The 18394-nt window shown below is 63.1% G+C and overlaps 1 protein-coding gene across 4 annotated transcripts in view; it reads left to right on the top strand.

The window, feature by feature from the left end:
* Positions 1-18394, top strand: part of FLT4 (fms related receptor tyrosine kinase 4) — a 38874-nt gene that overhangs the window by 13074 nt on the left and 7406 nt on the right. Inside the window, exons 2-27 of one of the 4 annotated variants that reach the window (XM_032464858.1) lie at positions 449-545; positions 1225-1469; positions 1650-1762; positions 1886-2048; positions 2260-2399; positions 2693-2861; positions 3176-3332; positions 5173-5327; positions 5414-5576; positions 7079-7211; positions 8243-8351; positions 9242-9604; positions 9894-10040; positions 10143-10274; positions 10443-10549; positions 10846-10981; positions 11454-11558; positions 11927-12040; positions 12198-12286; positions 12424-12574; positions 13028-13122; positions 13515-13637; positions 14751-14862; positions 16117-16216; positions 16598-16703; positions 17294-17451. In XM_032464858.1, coding sequence (XP_032320749.1) covers positions 449-545; positions 1225-1469; positions 1650-1762; positions 1886-2048; positions 2260-2399; positions 2693-2861; positions 3176-3332; positions 5173-5327; positions 5414-5576; positions 7079-7211; positions 8243-8351; positions 9242-9604; positions 9894-10040; positions 10143-10274; positions 10443-10549; positions 10846-10981; positions 11454-11558; positions 11927-12040; positions 12198-12286; positions 12424-12574; positions 13028-13122; positions 13515-13637; positions 14751-14862; positions 16117-16216; positions 16598-16703; positions 17294-17451 — 3682 coding nt within the window. The remainder of the gene's footprint in view (positions 1-448; positions 546-1224; positions 1470-1649; positions 1763-1885; positions 2049-2259; positions 2400-2692; positions 2862-3175; positions 3333-5172; positions 5328-5413; positions 5577-7078; positions 7212-8242; positions 8352-9241; positions 9605-9893; positions 10041-10142; positions 10275-10442; positions 10550-10845; positions 10982-11453; positions 11559-11926; positions 12041-12197; positions 12287-12423; positions 12575-13027; positions 13123-13514; positions 13638-14750; positions 14863-16116; positions 16217-16597; positions 16704-17293; positions 17452-18394) is intronic. The other 3 variants (XM_032464859.1, XM_032464860.1, XM_032464861.1) reach the window with 3 other exon arrangements.

Below are 18394 nucleotides of genomic sequence, written 5' to 3' on the forward strand. Positions count from 1 at the left end.
CACGTTTGGGGAGGATCCCTGCGGGATCCCCTCACAAGCAGTGGCTGTGCATCTGGAGGGAGGGGCCTTCAGGCCAACACGTGGGGTCTCGATGCCAAGGAGATGCTCTCCAGGCCTCTCCCAACGCAAGATGAGGCCCATGGTCCCCCCCCCCCATCCACTTCGTGCTGGCAGCTTTGCTCATGTGGGGCTGGAGGTCAGGGTTAAGTCCAGGCCTCGGTAAGGGCTCACTTGGGGCTGGGCCAGTCTGCAGCCAGGGGACAGCCTGAGGTGGAGTTTGCCAGTTATCTTGCAGCCTTGGAGGAGCTGCTCATGGCTGAGAGCTGAGGCAGCCCCTGCCCTAGAGAGGGGCCTGCTCAAGTGGGCAGAGAAGGCCCATCAGGGTCCGATTGACGTCGTCATGTGAACTCACATCCCAGCACCATGCTAACCCTGTCTCCCACCCTAGGCCTGGCGATTGGCTACTCCATGACCCCCCCAATCCTGAACATCACGGAGGAGACATACGTCATCGATTCCAGTGACAGCCTGTCCATCTCCTGCAGGTAATCAGCCCTTGGCCAGGGAGCAGGGGCCTGGATCTCTCCTCCTTGGCAGGCCAAGCAGGCTACAGAAGGCTGAGGAGATGTGGGGGGGGGGGACCTGGAAGGCAGCCCCTCCCCAAGGCAGAGAGGCCTCGCGGCTCAGTCATGCTCCCAGGTGGCTTGAATATGGGCACCTGGAGGCACAGACCATCCCCTGCCCTGCAGACACAGGCACCCTGCACCCACCCCCATCTTGCCCATACCCACCCCTTATCATTTCACATGGACCACAGATCAATCACCCAACACTGACCCCAGACCACCCCATGCCCACGCCCCCAGGACATCCTGCATGGACCCAGGTCACCTACACCCAGCCCCAGCCACTCCTCACTGGCCCCGGCCCCACCCACACACACACACCCCAGACCTGTTATCTTCTCTACAGCTCTGGCTACAGTCTGAGGCCTGGGCTTCTCTGCAGGACAGCCTGCCACATGCAGGCCCAGGAGTCAGGCAGAGGCCCCAGGGGGCTGAGGGAGTGCCCTGCCCTGGGCTGGGTTCTTGGTGTATGCCCAAGCGCCCTGACCTCTGGGTGAGATAAGCCACAGGCTAGGCTTGGCCCCTGGGGAGGCTCCACAGGGACTGTCCCCTAGGGCTGCAGCCTGGGCCCCTCTTGACACCCTGCGTCCTCCGCCAGGGGGCAGCACCCCCTCGAGTGGGCCTGGCCAGGGGCTCAGGATGCGCCAGGCACGGGGGAGAAGGGCAGCGAGGACACCGGGGTTGCGCGGGACTGCGAGGGCACAGACGCCAGGCCCTACTGCAAGGTTCTTCAGCTGCAGGAGGCCCACGCCAACAACACGGGCAGCTACCGCTGCTACTACAAGTACATCCAGGCGCGCATCGAGGGCACCACTGCGGCCAGCACCTATGTGTTCGTGAGAGGTGAGGCGGGCCCCGCCCCACCCCCCGAAGCCACCCAGGCAGCCTGGGCAGGGTCCTGGGTCCTGGAAGGGTGGCCGGCGCTGGCACCCCCACCCCCAGCCTCTGACCCCAGAGGGCTGCCTCGTGGCCCCAGCCCTGGGCAGAGACCCGCCTCACCCTCCTGCAACCTGCCCCCCTCAGACTCGGAGCAGCCGTTCATCAGCAAGCCGGACACGCTCCTGGTCAACAGGAAGGACTCTGTGTGGGTGCCCTGCCTGGTGTCCATCCCCGGCCTCAACGTCACACTGCGCTCGGTACAACCCCGCCACCACCCCTACCCAGGACCCGGCCCACCCACCCGGTCCCTGGGAAAGCGACCCCTTTTCTGGCCAAGAGAAAAGGAGCCCTGGGCGCTGACAGCCACCATGTCCCTACAGCAAAACTCAGCGCTGCGGCCCGATGGGCAGGACGTGGTGTGGGACGACCGCCGGGGCATGCGGGTGCCCACCCCGCTCCTGCGCGATGCCCTGTACCTTCAGTGTGAGACCACCTGGGATGGCCAGGCCTTCCTGTCCAACCCTTTCCTCGTGCACATCACAGGTAGGGGCTGCCCGGGGCTGCAGGGCTCTTCCCCAGGGACCACTCCCCACGTCCCGGGAGGAGAACTGTAGGAAAAGGACGGGGCCCCCAGTTCCCAGTATCGGAGCTGTAGGTGCCGTGCTGCACCTGGTCTCAGTAGGCGCCCTGTGTCCTGGCCTCTGTATGTGCTGTCGCACGAGGGGCATGGGGGTCACTGTTCGTGTGTCACCAGGCAACCAGCTCTATGACATCCAGCTATTCCCCAAGAAATCACTGGAGCTGCTGGTTGGGGAAAAGCTGGTCCTGAACTGCACCGTGTGGGCTGAGTTCAACTCGGGCGTCACCTTCAGCTGGGACTATCCAGGGAAGCAGGTGAGGTCAGCAGCCCCACCAGGGGCTGTGCTGGAATCCTCCTGGGGAGTCCTCATCCCGGCCCACACCTGCCCCGGGCCACTGCACACGTGCCTCTGTGTGGAGAAGGCACAGACCCTATCCTACCCCAGGAACCCCTGTCCGAGAGGGGTGCCTCCCTGTCCCCAAGGAAAACTCTGGATCTGGGCCCAAGGCTTCCGGAGCTGCTGCTGGCTGGGCTGGGGTGTGTTCTGTGGCCAGTTCTGTCAGAGGCCGCCTGCTCTCATCCTGTGCTTCCCCCTGGTCACGGACAGGCAGAGCGGGGTAAGTCGGTGCCGGAGCGGCGCTCCCAGCAGACTCACACGGAGCTCTCCAGCATCCTCACCATCCACAATGTCAGCCAGCAGGACCTGGGCACATACGTGTGCCAGGCCAACAATGGCATCCAGCAATTCCAGGAGAGCACCGAGGTCATTGTGCACGGTAAGGCCTGTGGGTTGTCAGACCTAGCGTGGCCTTGGGTAAGTCAGGTGTCAGTCATCAAGCCTGGGGATGGAGGGTTCTTGTGTAGCACGGGCCCAGGCTCAAATGTCACGGTGCACCGGAGCAGCGTGGCATCCAGCCAAGGGTGGGGGTGCACATGAGTGGACAGACTGACCAGTCCCCACACCCTAGAGGGCAGGGTGAGCCCCAGTCTGCAGGCATCTGGCCACTGGGGTTGGCTGTGAATCCCCGGGGGGGGTGGGGCAGCAGCGCCAGCCTCGGCTTTACCCTGATGCCTCCCTCCCGTCTGTCAGAAAAGCCCTTCATCAGCGTCGAGTGGCTCAAGGGTCCCGTCCTGGAGGCCACAGCGGGAGACGAGCTGGTCAAACTGCCCGTGAAGCTGGCCGCATACCCCCCGCCGGAGTTCCAATGGTACCTCCCTCGCTCCTGCTGCTCACTACCCAGCACCAGGTCCAGCGTGGGAAAGAACCACAGGGAGGGAAGGGCTGCATCCTCCCCATCAGGGCCCACTCCCTGCGACCCGGATGGGGCCTGCACCCTGGCTGGGGGCCCCCACGAACATCTAAGAATGTGCACATACGCAGTATCTTGGCAAGAGGGAAGGTTGGCCTGGATTGTTGCTAAACTGTGAAGGAGTGTAAATACTGGCCTCCTGTTACGTGTGAGTGTGGCAGGCACCGCACAGGGCTTTGTCTAACTGCTCCCTCACAGGTGCGGCCTCCTGGAGACCCCTAGGGTCCTGTCCCCTGCCCTGCGAGGCCAGCAGTCCTGACCCTGTCTGGGAGGGTGGCTGGCTCTGCTGCATTGAGGACCCAGCCCAGGCCAGATCCCCAGGCAGCCGCCTGCCTCTCACCACTCCCACCACACCTGGCCTTTCTCTCCTCACTTGGCCAACACCGGCCTCCAAGAACTGCTCAGCTGGGCCCACGGTCCGCTGGGACACCTGCCTCAGGGCGCTAGTGATCACCACAGCCCCACAGGGGCCCACTCCTCTGGGTCATCGTGCAATGATTATAAGTAAATGATGGATGGGAAGCTAGTGGACAGACAGACAGCTTGGTCCCGGCTCCCAAAGCACCCTCTGTGTGTCCGGCACCGTAAAGGCCACATCTCTGGCCGATGTCACAACACTTGCAAGAAGGTGCATTTGGTTTCCCTGGATTTCAGATGAGGACGTGGGGGTTGGGGGCAGTGAAGCAGCTTGCCTAGGGCCACAAATGGTGGCACACAGGATTCTGCACCACAGCCCAGCAGGGCTCAGGGCCCGGGCCCTGCCCAGCTCTTCTGTGTGCCGCCTCGGGGAGTCTCTTCCAGCCTGGCTGTGGTGTCGTAGCCGAGAGCTGCGCCCTGCATCTTCCTCACTGCGATTCTTTGCCCTGAGGGCTCTGCTTCCCCCAGCGTTTCTCTGGGGAAGGCCCCAGCCTAAGGGAGAACCGTTTCCAGGCAGAGTCCAGAACTTGGGCTGCAGGGACACCTGCCTGTAGCTCCCCCAGCTCAGTCCTGGGGAGGAGCCTCCTTCGGGGTGTGAGTCAGCCCTTTATTCACACGTGCCCTGAGCACCTGTGTGTGCTGGGCACCGCTCCACGTGTAGGGGATATGGCGGTGAGGGGACAGACGGTCCCCACACAGCTCAGTGGGGGAGATGGTCATTCACCAGACACGCGTGGGAACACCAGCGTGCGGGTGAGCAGGCACAAGGCCGAGGGCCAGCTCCTGGTTCATGAGGCTTCTCTGAAGAGTGGGTGGTGATGTGTATAGGAGGGAGGGAACCGTGCAGGTGCCTAGCGCCCCAGCAAGTCAGGACAGTGGGTGCAAAGGCTCTGGGGAGGGGGCGGGGCAACGAGAAGGCCCCCCGCCTGGAAGGGCAGAGTCAGGGTCAGAGGGAATCAGGGCCCTCCACGTGGTACAGGTCCGAGCTGTGCCCCTCGGGGACCGCACCTCCACCCATTCAGAGCACATGCCGGTGAACCCTGTGGGAAAGAGACAGGGCCCACCGGGGACCGCAGTTGGTCCTAAGCCTAAGGTGTTGCGAGACCTGGCAGCCCCAGCTTAGAGACCATCCCATAACCTCTAAGCCATCTGCTCCCCAGTCCAGAGTCGGCTGCCGCCGCCCACACCCACCAGACTTCCCAGCACCTGCTGGTCTGGTGCTGGAGGGTTCTCTTGCTCCTGGCACCTCCCGTCTCCGGACAGTATGTTCCAGGTGTAGGGGCTGGGTGCTGCAGGGAGGGAGGGCCAGGACAGCGCTGAGGGGGGTTCACACGGCCCCCTGAACTCCCTTCCTGGCCAGGTACAAGGACAGAAAGGCAGTGTCTGGGCGCCACAGCCCCCACGCTCTGGTGCTCAAGGAGGTGACGGAGGCCAGCGCGGGCACCTACACCCTGGCCCTGTGGAACTCCGCGGCCGGCCTGGCGCGCAACATCAGCCTGGAGCTGGTGGTGAACGGTACGGCGGGCGGGCAGGAGCGAGCGCGGCGGGCGGCTGGGTGTGCTGGGCCGGGTGGCTGACCGGCTGCCTGCCTGTGTACCCAGTGCCTCCCCACATCCATGAGAAGGAGGCCTCCTCCCCCAGCATCTACTCCCGCCACAGTCGCCAGGCCCTCACCTGTACCGCCTACGGCGTGCCCCCTCCCCTCAGCATCCAGTGGCACTGGCGGCCGTGGACACCCTGCAAGACCTTCACCCAGCGCAGCCTGTGAGTGTGGCTCCACCTGTCCTCCCCTGCTTCCCCGCTTCATCCCCAGCCTCCGCCAGACCCCTACTCACTGCCTGCACCCCTCCCCAGAGCCCTGCTCTAAACTTGAACCCTATCACGATTCAACTGTAGCCAATCCCTGACCTCACCTCACCTGGGCAAGGCTCAGGCCCTCCAGTACATCAGTCAGGCCAGGCTGGACACTGGGCGTGGTCCAGGCCCCACCCACTTCCCTTGAAAGCAAAGACCCCAGACACACAATTGCATCATCTGGAGGGGACCAAAGGACACATCTCGGGGCACCACACAGGCAGAGCTAGGCCAGTTTTGTGAGACTTGTGCTGAGGAGCCCCGAGGCACACCAAGCATGTTCAACACCCATCAGCCCATCAGCGACCCCTTAGAGAGGAGAAGGGTGAGGTCGGAGAAGGGGTGTGACGTTCCTAAGGCCACGGCCCTAAGCAGAAGATCTTGCCCAACTTCTGGGCCACACTGCCCTACCTGAGGGGGCACCAGATGGGCCAGAAGAACACTCGGGGCAGAGATAACTTGGACAAGTGAGGGCCGAGAAGGCAGGGCACCAAGGTGGTCAGTGGTCTTGAAGGTACTAAGGAGTCAGTGAACGGTGCTGAGCAGGGAATTGACAGGTCACACCTGCCATTTAGCAAGAGATCCTAATGGGCTGGGGGCATGGACACAGGCTGGGGAGGGACGGGAGCTGGGAACCCAAGGGAGACAGGGTGGCCATCCTAGCAGAGGGGCTGTGGCCCTGGCATGGTCATGTGGGGAGGTTCAGTAGGGGTGGCCTTTGGGCCTGAGCCAGTCCACAATCTTCAAGGCTAATAAGAGATTCTATTAAACCATGAGGCTGCAGGTCACAGCTGGCACCCCCAAATGTACTTCCCTCTGATGCTCTACCGTTACGCTCTGCACGAGGATGGAGCCCAGGGGCCCGCTCTGCTCCACTGGGGGCAGACAAGAGCCTCCCTTGGTCCACCCCTCCCCTGGACCTCTATCCCAGCAGGAAACCCAAAGTGATGGGATGCAACTCAGCCGAGGGAGGGGCTGCAGCTCTGGAAGGGTTGGGGGGCGGCTAGGAAGAGGGCTTCTTGGAGTAGGAGTGGTGACTTTGCTGCCCCAGGAGATATGGGTGAACTTTGCAAGATGCGACACCTGCAGGTAGTTAGGGACAGGGGGCAGGGCAGACTGGAGAATGACCACAGAGCCACAAGTTGTGGTGCTGTGCAGGTGCAGGCCCTGGCCCCGGGGCAAGACTGTGTCTGGCAGTCCAAGCAGGATGGGTTGCCAGGCCCCTAACATAAGAGTAAGGAGACTGTGCTCCAGAAACAAGTTCCCCGTTCCCCTTGCTCACTTTGGGGGCGGGTCTTACGCACAAAGATGTGAAAGGATGACCCTGAGAATGACAGAAACTTGACCCTACCCTCAGGGTGGGCCCTCCCTGCCCGCATCCCTGACCGGCCCTTGCCTCTCCTTGTTTGTAGCAGCCGGCGGCGGCGGCAGCAGCGAGACCGAATGCCGCAGTGCCAGGACTGGAAGGAGGTGACCACACAGGATGCCGTGAACCCCATTGAGAGCTTGGACACCTGGACCGAGTTTGTAGAGGGCAAGAATAAGGTGTGGGCCATCCGTGCCACAGGGGGAAAGGGGAAAGGGAGGCGGGGTGGGGCCCTCTCCTGGCCTCCTCGGTGGCCCCCAGCCTTGCAGAGCTCTGGGGATAACAGCTGAGGCAACCTTTCTGCAGTGTCTCTGGGCATCAGCTTGCCTGCCTGTGTGTAGACGTGGGGCCAGAAACCTCCACCTGCTTCCCATGCAGGGAAGCTGAGGTTCACGGCTGTGGGCCCCCACTGCCCAGGGCTGGGAGGGCTGGGAGGGCTGGGGCTGGGGGCCGGCTCCATCTCCACCAAAGGCTGCCGAGCTGCTGGCCCACGCTGGGGGCAATGCCTAGAAGAGGCCAGGCAAGGGAAGGACCGAACAAAGGCACCCACTTCCTACAGTCACTTCCTGTTTTCCTACACACCTCTAGAGCCTCTTCCTGTTCCAGGCTGGCCAGGAAGTGCCCGGCCTGGGATGGGGGTGGGGTCTTTGGATGGTAGGCAGGGCCTATGGTCCTCTCTCCTCCTCCACTTCCAAGCTTCCTACTCCCCTCCCCACACCCCCAGAGTCCTTCTGGAGCCCTGGAACCTAGCCCCTCCCCTTGCCACTAACCAGGGCACTGGGAGAAGTGCTCATGGGCAGCCCTGGGGCATCTGTGGGCACATCACAAGGATCTCACGCAGTGACAATCTGCTCACCTTGGCCCATAGGCTGAGCCTTGATGTGACCAGAACATGAGCCCTAACTCTGGCTTGGAGCAAGCCAGTGCTACCAGGACCCTGTCCCTTCCTCCACAGGGCCACAGCCTGAGCCCATCCACAGCCAGAGGTCCTGCTGGTCCCGCCTAGCACTGCCCTCTGACCGCAGCACAGCTGAGGCCGGCTGTCCATAGCACTGTCCCTGCCTCACCATTGCTGGTCCTGTCTCTGAGCTTTGGTCATCTGCAGCCTGGAGCCTCAGTTTCCTCCATTACTCTTGTGGGCACAGCAACCTCCTTACAGAGAGAGGAGGTCAGGGCTGGGGAGCTCATGCCTGACATGTGTCCTGTCCAGACGGTGAGCAAGCTGGTGATCCAGGACGCCAATGTGTCCGCCATGTACAAGTGTGTGGTCTTCAACAAAGTGGGCCAGGACGAGCGGCTCATCTACTTCTACGTGACCAGTGAGTGACTTGTGCAGATCGGGATGGAAGTCGGGAGCCAGGTGGGCCTGGGAGGGAAGCAGGCCTGGGAGAAGACGATGTCCCCAAACTGGGGCCCATTGAGTTTCTGGTGACCTTGAGGCATCCAGGGCCCATGGGGCCCCTGGGTCTGGGCAGGAGGAATGGATTTGGAGGTCACTGGCATATGGACTGGGATGGTGAGCCACTGGCATGGGTTGGCACAGTCTGCCCACAGCCTTGGAGGTGCCTCTCTCAGGGGCGCCCTCTTGTTCCCCACAGTTTCCCCTGACTCCACTTCCCTCCCACCCCCTTCCTAAGCCTGGATCCACACGGCATCTGGTTCTCACTGCATCTTGCCCTGGGAAGGAGGTGTAGAGTTTCCTGAGATTTTCGAATGTGTTAGTGTCCTCAGGAATGCTAAGAACTTTGGAGGGGAGAGGAGCCCCTAGGAGCTCGGCAATGAATGGCCAGAGGGACAGAAGGAAATTGGGAGGCATTGCTAAAAGCTAATGAAGCCCAGATAGTTGCAAGGAGAGGGCAGTGGTGGGGAGTGGGGTCAGCAGTGAGGGAGAGTGGGGACACAGGCCCCCTCTGAGCCTGGTGGCAAGGAACTCATTGATGACCTAGGTTCCTGGGAGAAGAGGGGAGCTTGTCACAAAGGCAGGAGGTGACCCCAGCGGGGCTGACCTCAGGGATCTGGTGTCTGGTCAGTGAGAGGGCAAAGAGGGCTCCAGTGTGGTGTCCCCGGCCCAGACACACCTGACGCACACCCCTGGGGGAGAGCTGAGGGAGTTAGAAGGCCACTGGGAAAGGGAGAGAGAGCTCCTGGGCAGGCCGGGAGGTAAGCCAACAGAAGACGGCACGTCACAGAGATTGTCCTCCCTTCTCAGCCATCCCCGACGGCTTCAGCATAGAATCGGAGCCATCAGAGGAGCCCCTGGAGGGCCAGGCCGTCCGCTTGAGCTGCCAGGCGGACAACTACACCTACGAGCATTTGCGCTGGTACCGCCTTAACCTGTCCACACTGCATGACGCGCACGGGAACCCGCTGCTGCTCGACTGCAAGAACGTGCACCTCTTCGCCACGCCGCTGGCTGCCAGCCTGGAGGAGGCGGCGCCCGGGGCGCGCCACGCCACGCTCAGCCTGACCATCCCCAGCGTGGCGCCTGAACACGAAGGCGACTACGTGTGCGAGGTGCAGGACCGGCGCAGCCAAGACAAGCACTGTCACAAGAAGTACCTGTCAGTGCAGGGTGAGGCAGGCAGGGCCGCCGGGGGGAGGGGGAGCGGTGCTTCCCCAGCAGCCGTCACTCCCCCCCCCCCCCGTCCCGCACGCGCCTGGGCGGTCCGTTCACGAGCCCGATCCTGCAGGAGCGTCCCCCTCCCCAGGCCCGCTGTGGAGGTGCGCGGCCCTGCCCGCCCCGAGCTCAAACCCTGACCTTTCCTTCAGCTTCAAGGGCTCCTAGCCCTGGAGGGCCCCTTGCTGGCGCGCCCTCCTGCTTTCTGCAGCTCCACTTAGCGCCCTCTCGACCCCGCCCCCAGCCCTGGAAGCCCCGCGGCTCACCCAGAACTTGACCGACCTCCTGGTGAACGTGAGCGATTCTTTGGAGATGCGGTGCCCAGTGGCCGGGACGCACGTGCCCAGCATCGTGTGGTACAAAGATGAGAGGCTGCTGGAGGAAGAGTCCGGTAAGGAGGGGACGGACGCTGGTGAAGGGCGGCGTCTGGCAGCTCAGTGAGGCCAAGGCCCCAGACCTACCTAAACTCGACCGTCTCCCCGACCTGCGGCAGGAATCGACCTGGCGGACTCGAACCAGAAGCTGAGCATTCAGCGCGTGCGCGAGGAGGACGCGGGCCGCTACCTGTGCAGTGTGTGCAACGCCAAGGGCTGCGTCAACTCCTCCGCCAGCGTGGCGGTGGAAGGTCCGGCCTCCCTCCCTCGCCCCTCTGTCCACCCTCCGCCCGTCTGCACTTGGCGCCTTCTTCTGGCCACCTCGCTGCAAGTCGTGCCCACAAGAAGGGGCACCTCCCAAAGGGTGCACCCTCTCTCCCCTCACACACGCACACACTAGCCCCTTTCTGCCCACTCAGGCTCAGAGGATAAAGGCAGCATGGAGATCGTGATCCTTATTGGCACCGGGGTCATCGCCGTCTTCTTCTGGATCCTTCTCCTCCTCATCTTCTGTAACATGAGGAGGGTGAGCACTCGTCCCCCTGCCCAGCCTCTCCCCAGCTCCTTGTGGGGCCTCTCTCCACCCTGGCTAGCCCTTAAGTTAAGGAGTATGGTCCTGTCCTGGCTCTCCCAGAAGCCCTGCCTCCCGTGAGCCCTCCCTGACCCTTCCATGCTGGGCTCTTAAAGGACCAGAGGTTTTCTGTCTCTTTCCCCTCCTATATTGAAAGTCCCTAAGGAGATCGCATATGTCCTGGGCAAAATTTTACCCCAGGTAGGGTGGTATGGCCAAGTCAGCGAGCTTTTCCCCAACCCCGCTCCCAGCCAACCCATGCAGACATCAAGACTGGCTACCTGTCCATCATCATGGACCCCGGGGAAGTGCCTCTGGAGGAGCAGTGTGAATACCTGTCCTACGATGCCAGCCAGTGGGAGTTCCCCCGGGAGCGGCTGCACCTCGGTGAGGCCAGCACCCAGCCTGCCCCGTCCACCCTGTCCCGCTGGGCAGAGACAGCTTCAGCTGCTATGGGGCAGGACAGTCTGGAGCCCTGAAATCCTCCATTCTCAGAACTCATGCCAGAAAGTCTCACCTGGCCCCCACCTGGCCCGACCTGTCCATCTGGGCGTGCAGCCCCAGAACCACGATCGGGTCTCCCAGTTCCCAGGCCCCCAGGGTCACTTCCTGCTGCTCTAAGCAGGGTGGGCCCATCACACCTGCTGGGAGAGGATGCAGGCCTTCCTGTCTGTCTCTCCTCTCCCTCTCTTCCCTCTCCTGCTCCCCATGCACTTCCTGTTTGGCAGAGGGGCTCCCGACTTTCCTCCCCCTCCTGAGCCTTCCTTCCTGGCCCTCCGCAGGGGTTGTCCCTGCTGCCCAGTCCTCTCCACCCTCACCCCCATACAGCTCATCTGGAACCAGCTCCCTGCCCCCACAGGGAGAGTCCTCGGCCACGGGGCCTTTGGGAAGGTGGTGGAAGCCTCGGCCTTTGGCATCAGCAAGGGCAGCAGCTGTGACACGGTGGCTGTGAAAATGCTAAAAGGTGCGGGATCCGCGGGTAGAAGGGGCGGCTGAGCTGGTGAGGAAGAGCAGCTCTGGGTGGGCTGGTGGGGCTTTGGTGCAGGAGGGGAAACTGAAATTCAGAGCCAGAGTCTTACCCAAGGTTCTACAGGGAATCCGTGGGGGTCAGAGCCCGGCCTGGGCCCCACCTCTGAGTAACACTTACCAGTCCCACCTAAACCTTTGCCGCAGAGGGGCAGGCAGGGCCTGCCGGGGGCCTTGCGCCCCCACAAGTAAGAGCGCTGAGCCATGCCTTAGCTAAGCTGAGAGGCCCGGAAGTAGGCACGCGCACGGGTTGGGGCCCAGGCGCAGCGGGCCTGGCACCTTGCGAAGTCCCCGTGTTCCCTCTAGAGGGGGCCACCGCCAGCGAGCACCGCGCCCTGATGTCGGAGCTCAAAATCCTCATCCACATCGGTAACCATCTCAACGTGGTCAACCTCCTGGGGGCGTGCACCAAGCCCAACGGTAAAGAGCTCGGGCGGCCTAGCCAGTGGGAGGGCCAAGCCCCCAAGGCGCGCTGGCGGGGCGTGGGGAGGGCGGGGCGCAGGAGGGCTGTGGGGCGGGGCCGTGGCTTGTCCTCCCTCGCGTCCGAGCGCCTGGCTCCCGCCCTAACCTGCCCCAGGCCCCCTCATGGTGATCGTGGAGTTCTGCAAGTATGGCAACCTTTCCAACTTCTTGCGCGCCAAGCGGGAGGCCTTCAACCCCTACGCGGTAGGTGGGCGCCTTGCCGGGGGGCCGGAGCGCTGCTCGGGAGCCGGCTGGGCGCCAAGGTGGGCTGCCGGGAAGGGGGAGCACGCCTCTGCCGCGAATGGCGAGGGCCTCCTCGGATCCACTTTGTGCATTCGCAGGAGAAGTCTCCTGAACAGCGAAGGCGGTTCTGCGCCATGGTGGAAGGGGCCATGGCAGACCGGAGGAGGCCAGGGAGCAGCGACAGGGCCCTCTTGACGCGGCTCCTGATGGGCAAGGGCGGGGCAGGGCGGGCCCCTCGAGTCCAAGAAGGTAAGAGTCTGACTTCCTCTTGCCCAAGGTGTCTGGCACGATCACACCTCATGAGCAGGGGCCCTGGGACAAGCCAGCCGGGGCTCTCCTGGAGGGCCTCGCGTGGGAGAGCCTTAGCAAGGGAGGGCACCTCAAGGATAGTTTTCACTTTAAACGTTTGATTTGGGCATCTCTAGATGAATAGGGGCTTGCCTTGCAGACATGGTGGGGAGCAGCCCCAGACAGAAGTAGCAGGTGCAAAGGTCCAGTGCGGCAGCAGCAGCCTCTGCTCTGAGTAGGTAGTGGGTGTCACAGAGAGTGGAGGCTGAGGGGCGGGGGAGGCCAGCATGCTCGTTGCCCAGCCAGGAGGGATGCAGCCAGATTCAGCAAACAAACGTCCCCTTGGGGGGCTGGGTGGAAGATGGGAGTCCTGGAGGGGGCCCCCTCCTGAGCCAGCCTCACTCTCTTGTGCAGCCGAGGACCTGTGGCTGAGCCCACTGACCATGGAAGACCTTGTCTGCTACAGCTTCCAGGTGGCCCGAGGGATGGAGTTCCTGGCCTCCCGCAAGGTGACTGCCCGGCAGGCTCTCCCGAGGGGGAGAGAAGCCAGACCTACCTGCCTGCCAAGCTTGGTCCTGGTTCCGCCCACAATGATACTGTGATCAAGGGGCAGCTCTCTCGCTTTGCAGAGGCGGGAACTGAGCCTAAAGGGTGGAACTGACTTCCCAAGATCTCCAGCTGGTCAGAGGCAGAGCTGGATGTAGAATCCATCTGCCCAACCCCACAGCCTCCTCCGCGGTCACCACAGTTGCAGGAGCTCTCTCCATGGCGAGTGCTGGGGGCACACAGAAATCTGTCCCCAGAAAAGCAGAGCTCAGGCAGGGAACCCTGGAGCCCCAGGTATGGGTGTGGCCCCAGGGGTCTGCTCTGATCACACCGTTGTGCCTCCTCCCGCCCCCAGTGCATTCACAGAGACCTGGCTGCTCGGAACATCTTGCTGTCAGAAAGTGATGTGGTGAAGATCTGTGACTTCGGCCTGGCCCGCGACATCTACAAAGACCCCGACTACGTGCGCAAGGGCAGTGTGAGTGCCATGGAGGGAGGGCAGAGGCTGAGGGTCAGGGAGCAGAGTGGGGGACTCACCCCCACAGGGACGCTAGTGACTCTGCTGAATGACCAGAAGCAGATGAAGGGAGGCAGGGCTGATGAGCAGGGACCATGATGCTCCAACTGGAACTTGTGTCTGGCCCTGCAACTTGGTCCACTAGGTGGGCAGTGATGCCCCATGCATGCCCCATGGGGGCTGGGCATGCGGAAGCGGACCCTACGTGTTGTCTGTCCTGGAGGTGGCTAGACCTGGTATGACACAATGTACCTAGTGTACCTGGTGTAGCAGGGTCACAGAAAAGCACATGGGTGCTGGGTGCAATGTGTGTCTCACTGGTGGTGCTCAGAGGCAGCCAGGCAGGCATCTGAACATCCGAAGCTGATAGGATGTTAGGGATTTGCCCCCCGGGGAGGAAGGAAAAGGCTTGGAAAGAGGGCAATGGGCAAAATGGGCCCAGGCTGCAAGGGGCCCACCGTACAGGCTTGTCCTTCATTCTCACTCCAAGTGTGTGGGGGCACTTGGAAGTGAGAGTCAGATGTGCCATCCAGAAGCCTCATTTGCAGGCTGGGAGGAGAAGGGAGTGGGCTTGCTGGCGTGGAGGGAGAGGCCAGTCAGGAAGGGCCATAGCCCTCAGGGCTTCCAGGTAGAGGCCACAGGAGGAGGGGTCAGGAATGATGCCAGGCTTCCAGTGTGGGGACCAAGTGAGTGAGTGCATAAAGGTGGCACTGGTGAGGGTGTACAGGGACACAGCATTCCTCAGGATGCGGGGCCGAGAGGTCTGGAGCTGGAGGAGGGCTGCAGGTTTTCCCTGGGAGAGTACAGCGGAAGAGAGGGGCCCAGATGGGTCCAGAAGAACAGCAGCAGGGCAGAAGCCTCCAAGGGAGGCACCAGGCACCTGCAGGATGCGGATGGGGGACACAGCGAATTGCACGAGCCATCTGAACACACACAGGATGGGTGTGACCCAGAAGCCTTTCTTGAGGCGTGACTCTAGAGTCCTGCAAAGACTGGGAAGAGGAGGGGGTGCCCGAGGGTTTGGCCTCTTCCCTCCCTCCCTCCCCCACTGGGGACACGACGTCTCTCCTGCAGGCCCGGCTGCCCCTGAAGTGGATGGCCCCTGAGAGCATCTTTGACAAGGTGTACACCACGCAGAGTGACGTGTGGTCCTTTGGGGTGCTGCTCTGGGAGATCTTCTCCCTGGGTGAGTGCAGGGGAGGGGCAGGGGGGATCACAGGCTCAAGGTCGCATCGCCAGCCTCTCCGCACAGGGGGCTGCATGGCCCAGGGGTTTAGCCCAGGTCGTTCTGAGGCAGGTGGTTGGGAGCCCCCTACCTCTCCCCTTCACCTCCAGCATGGGCCACCTTCACACCACCTGGAGGGCAGTGCACTCCAGCCTGTGCCAAGGCAGAACCCTTTGTTCGCTCAGCAGCCCCTGGGCGCATGACAGGTCCCAGAGGGAAAGGCCATACGAGTTTCCCCAGATCTCCCCCTCCCTGGCTGAGCCCCCTCCTCACCTGCCCTTGGGGCAGCCGGGAGGAGACTGGGGTCTCACTCAGTGACCACACCTGTGCAAGCCCCGTGGGAACCTGGGCCCCGCTGGGACCAAGATGAAGCCCCCCCGCCCTCCACCAGGATAAGGGTGAGGCAGTGAACACACTGAAAACACTGAGTGGCAGCCATGACCAATGACTCTTAGTAAAAAGAAAAGAGCGTGGAGAGAGCGCAGGAAGGATGGGTTGTGTGTGAGCTGGAGGGGCCAGGAGGGGTCTGGCTGATGGAAGTGGGAGGGGTGGAGGCAGGGGGCCTGGGAGGACAGCACTCCAGGGCGAAGTGCAGCCGGACCCACAGTGGTGGCGGGCAGGATGTGAGCAGGCGGCTGCGGGAGATGCAGCGAGAGGGGGCCTGCGTGGCCCTGCAGGCCAGGGGAGGATCTGAAGTTTAAGTCTACTGGGAGCTGTGCGGGGGTTTTGAGGGAAGGAGAGAGCAGTCTGACTCGTATCTTTAAAGGGTTGCCCGGCTGCTGTATGGCTTGCAAAAGCTGTTTTCCCCCCTCGTCAGGAAAGGCAAAGTCCCAGGAAGAGAGGGCGGCAAGGAGGGGTTAGGTCCAGGGCCTGTTTGCTGGCAGAGCCACAGGACTCAGGGCAAGATTGGGGAAGGCATCTCCGAAGAGGGGTCACTGTGACAGGGCAGGCCAGCTGATTCAGCACTCCCAACCCTGAGACTCCCAGGACGGGACATGTTTCCTCTAACATCTCTGTAAAGCGCTGATGCTCATGGCAACCCTACCAAGCAGGTGCCATCACAGTCTTAACCAAATGAAGAGCTCGCCTTGGGCAAGGGGGCAGCAAGACGAGCACCTGGCCATCAGGGGCCAGGACAGAGGCAATTTGGGGTCTGGGCTGAACAGCCATAGCCGGCTCCCCACCCACCCCACCCCATCCTGTTCCTGCCATCAGGGGCCTCCCCGTACCCTGGGGTGCAGATCAATGAGGAGTTCTGCCAGCGGCTGAAAGAGGGCACCCGGATGAGGGCCCCAGAGCTGGCCACTCCTGCCATGTGAGTCTCCCAGGAAGCCCTCAGGCACTGGGGGGCCAGAGGGATCGGTGGGCACCACAAGGGAAAGGGGAGGGGAGTTTGGATACAGGCATGGGACGGGGTGGAGGGGGCATGCAGGCAGGGGGAGGAGGTCGAGGTCCTACAAGCCCGGGGCGGGTGGGGAGAGGGGTGGGCTGCAATCTAAGTTCCCACTCCAAGTGATCCACTAACTCCCCTCCCTGCAGGCAGGAGAGACAAGCCAGCCTAAGCCCAGGGGGAGGGAGGGAGGGAGGGGTGGGTGGAAGGGGCGTAAGAGATGGAAGCTAGGCAGGGGGCTGGGGGCTGCTGGCGTAAGGTGCAGCGTGCTCTCAGACCACAGTCCCCAGCTGCCTGTACCCACAGACGCCGCATCATGCTGAGCTGCTGGGTCGGGGACCCCAAAGAGAGGCCCGCGTTCTCAGACCTGGTGGAGATCCTGGGGGACCTGCTCCTGAGCAGGGCCCGGCAGGTGAGCCCCGCTCTCCCTGTCCTGCTGCAGCAACTCCTGGCCCCCAACCCAGGGGCCGCGACACAGCTGGTCAGAGCTCAGCTCTGCCCACGAGGAGCCCCAGGCTGGGCTTGAGGGAGCCTCCAAGGAGCCGCCTTCTGGCAATTCCTTCTCTGCCCCCTGCCCCCGCTTTTGGTTTGTGTCTGTCTCCCCAGCGGTGGGGAGCCAAGCCAGCTCAGGACTGGCTCCGCACCAGGTGCCCTGGGCGCTGGAGGAGTGAGCGGGGAGCTGCCTGCTGCCCCAGCCTCCGGGGCCGGAGACGAGCACTCGGGGTCCAGCGCTGCCCCCGGGAAGAGGGTGGGGAGCACTTGTGCTCACTCCTGAGCCTGTGGAGCAACCGGGGCTCAGGGGTGAAGCTGCTCTCGCTGTGGCTGCCTCCTCCTCTAACGGGGCACCCGGCAGGGCTGGGAGGAGGAGCCGCCGGCTCCACTAGTCCTTGGTGCCTTTGAGCGCAGCGCTGGGGGCTGGGACGCCAGCCGTCCGGAGCGCGGCGCCGCGGGCCGAGGGCGCGCGGGGCCTCTGACCCGGGCTGTTTCTGCCATTTCTGCCAGGAAGAGGAGGACCGCCTGGCTCCCTGCAGCTCTCAGAGCTCGGAGGAGGGCAGCCTCTTGCAGGCATCCACCACGGCCCTGCACATCGCCGAGGCCGACGCTGACGCCGACGCCGAGGACAGCCCGCCGAGCCTGCATCGGCACAGCCTGGCTGCCAGGTCAGCCACCCTCCTCCGGTCCACGGGTCCCCCGACAGGGGGAACGCAGTTTGGACATGGTGCACTTTAACCTCTTCAGTCGTCAAGGGAAAGCAAGCTACAAAGGCTTCAGAGGCCACTGTACACCAACCCAGACAGCAAAGCGACGCTAAATGACAGTGGCAGCGGGTGACACCCTGCCTCTAAGGTCATGTGGCCTTGCAACAGTCCTTGTATCTGCCCTCTGGCCTCCTGTGTGTGCCCACACTCCTAGCCCCGGGAGGCCCTCTCCCCAGTTTCAGGGGAGCGCCCATTTCAGACAGTGCCCTGGCCAGCACCGCGCCACAGGGAGAGAAAACGGAGCCAGTGGCAGAAGGGCGAGTCCCACGGGCTGCTGTCAGGGACCCCGGGAGCAGAGCTGGCCACTCGCTAACCTGTATGCAGCATTTACAGTGTAGCCTGGGTCTCCAGAGTTCTGGACAGGGGTCTCTTGCCAGTGGACGTTTCCACCAGGAAGGTCACGTATCCACATTCCCATCCACGCTGCTGAGAGAAGGGCTTTGAGACTCGCCACCCCATCTGCCCCGGCTCGAGCAGGGCCAGGTCTGGAGGACAGGAGCGGCCAGGTCTGGAGGACAGGAGCAGCCAGCTGTTTCTTGCCAGGCTCCTTCCACCAGCCCCCCAACAGGCAGGCGGATGTGCGTGCGCGCGCGCACACACACACACACACAGGCATGCAGGTCAGGCAGTAGCTGGTGGCCCATCCTGGGGTGAAGGCCTCCTCCAGTCTCTCCAGCTCCATGTCTCACCCGTGCTGGGTGCCCTCCACTCCCCTTCCACACCCTCCCCAGCAGTGGTGGGACGTTCAGTCCTCTTGCACAGGGAAGGGGGCCCAGTTCAGAGTGCAGGGGCCTGGGGAGGGGCCCAGAGCAGCACACAGACCTGGGCCCATACTCATGCCCAG

Source organism: Camelus ferus, chromosome 22 (genome assembly GCF_009834535.1).
Source record: "Camelus ferus isolate YT-003-E chromosome 22, BCGSAC_Cfer_1.0, whole genome shotgun sequence".
In the NCBI taxonomy this organism is placed as follows: Eukaryota; Metazoa; Chordata; class Mammalia; order Artiodactyla; family Camelidae; genus Camelus; species Camelus ferus.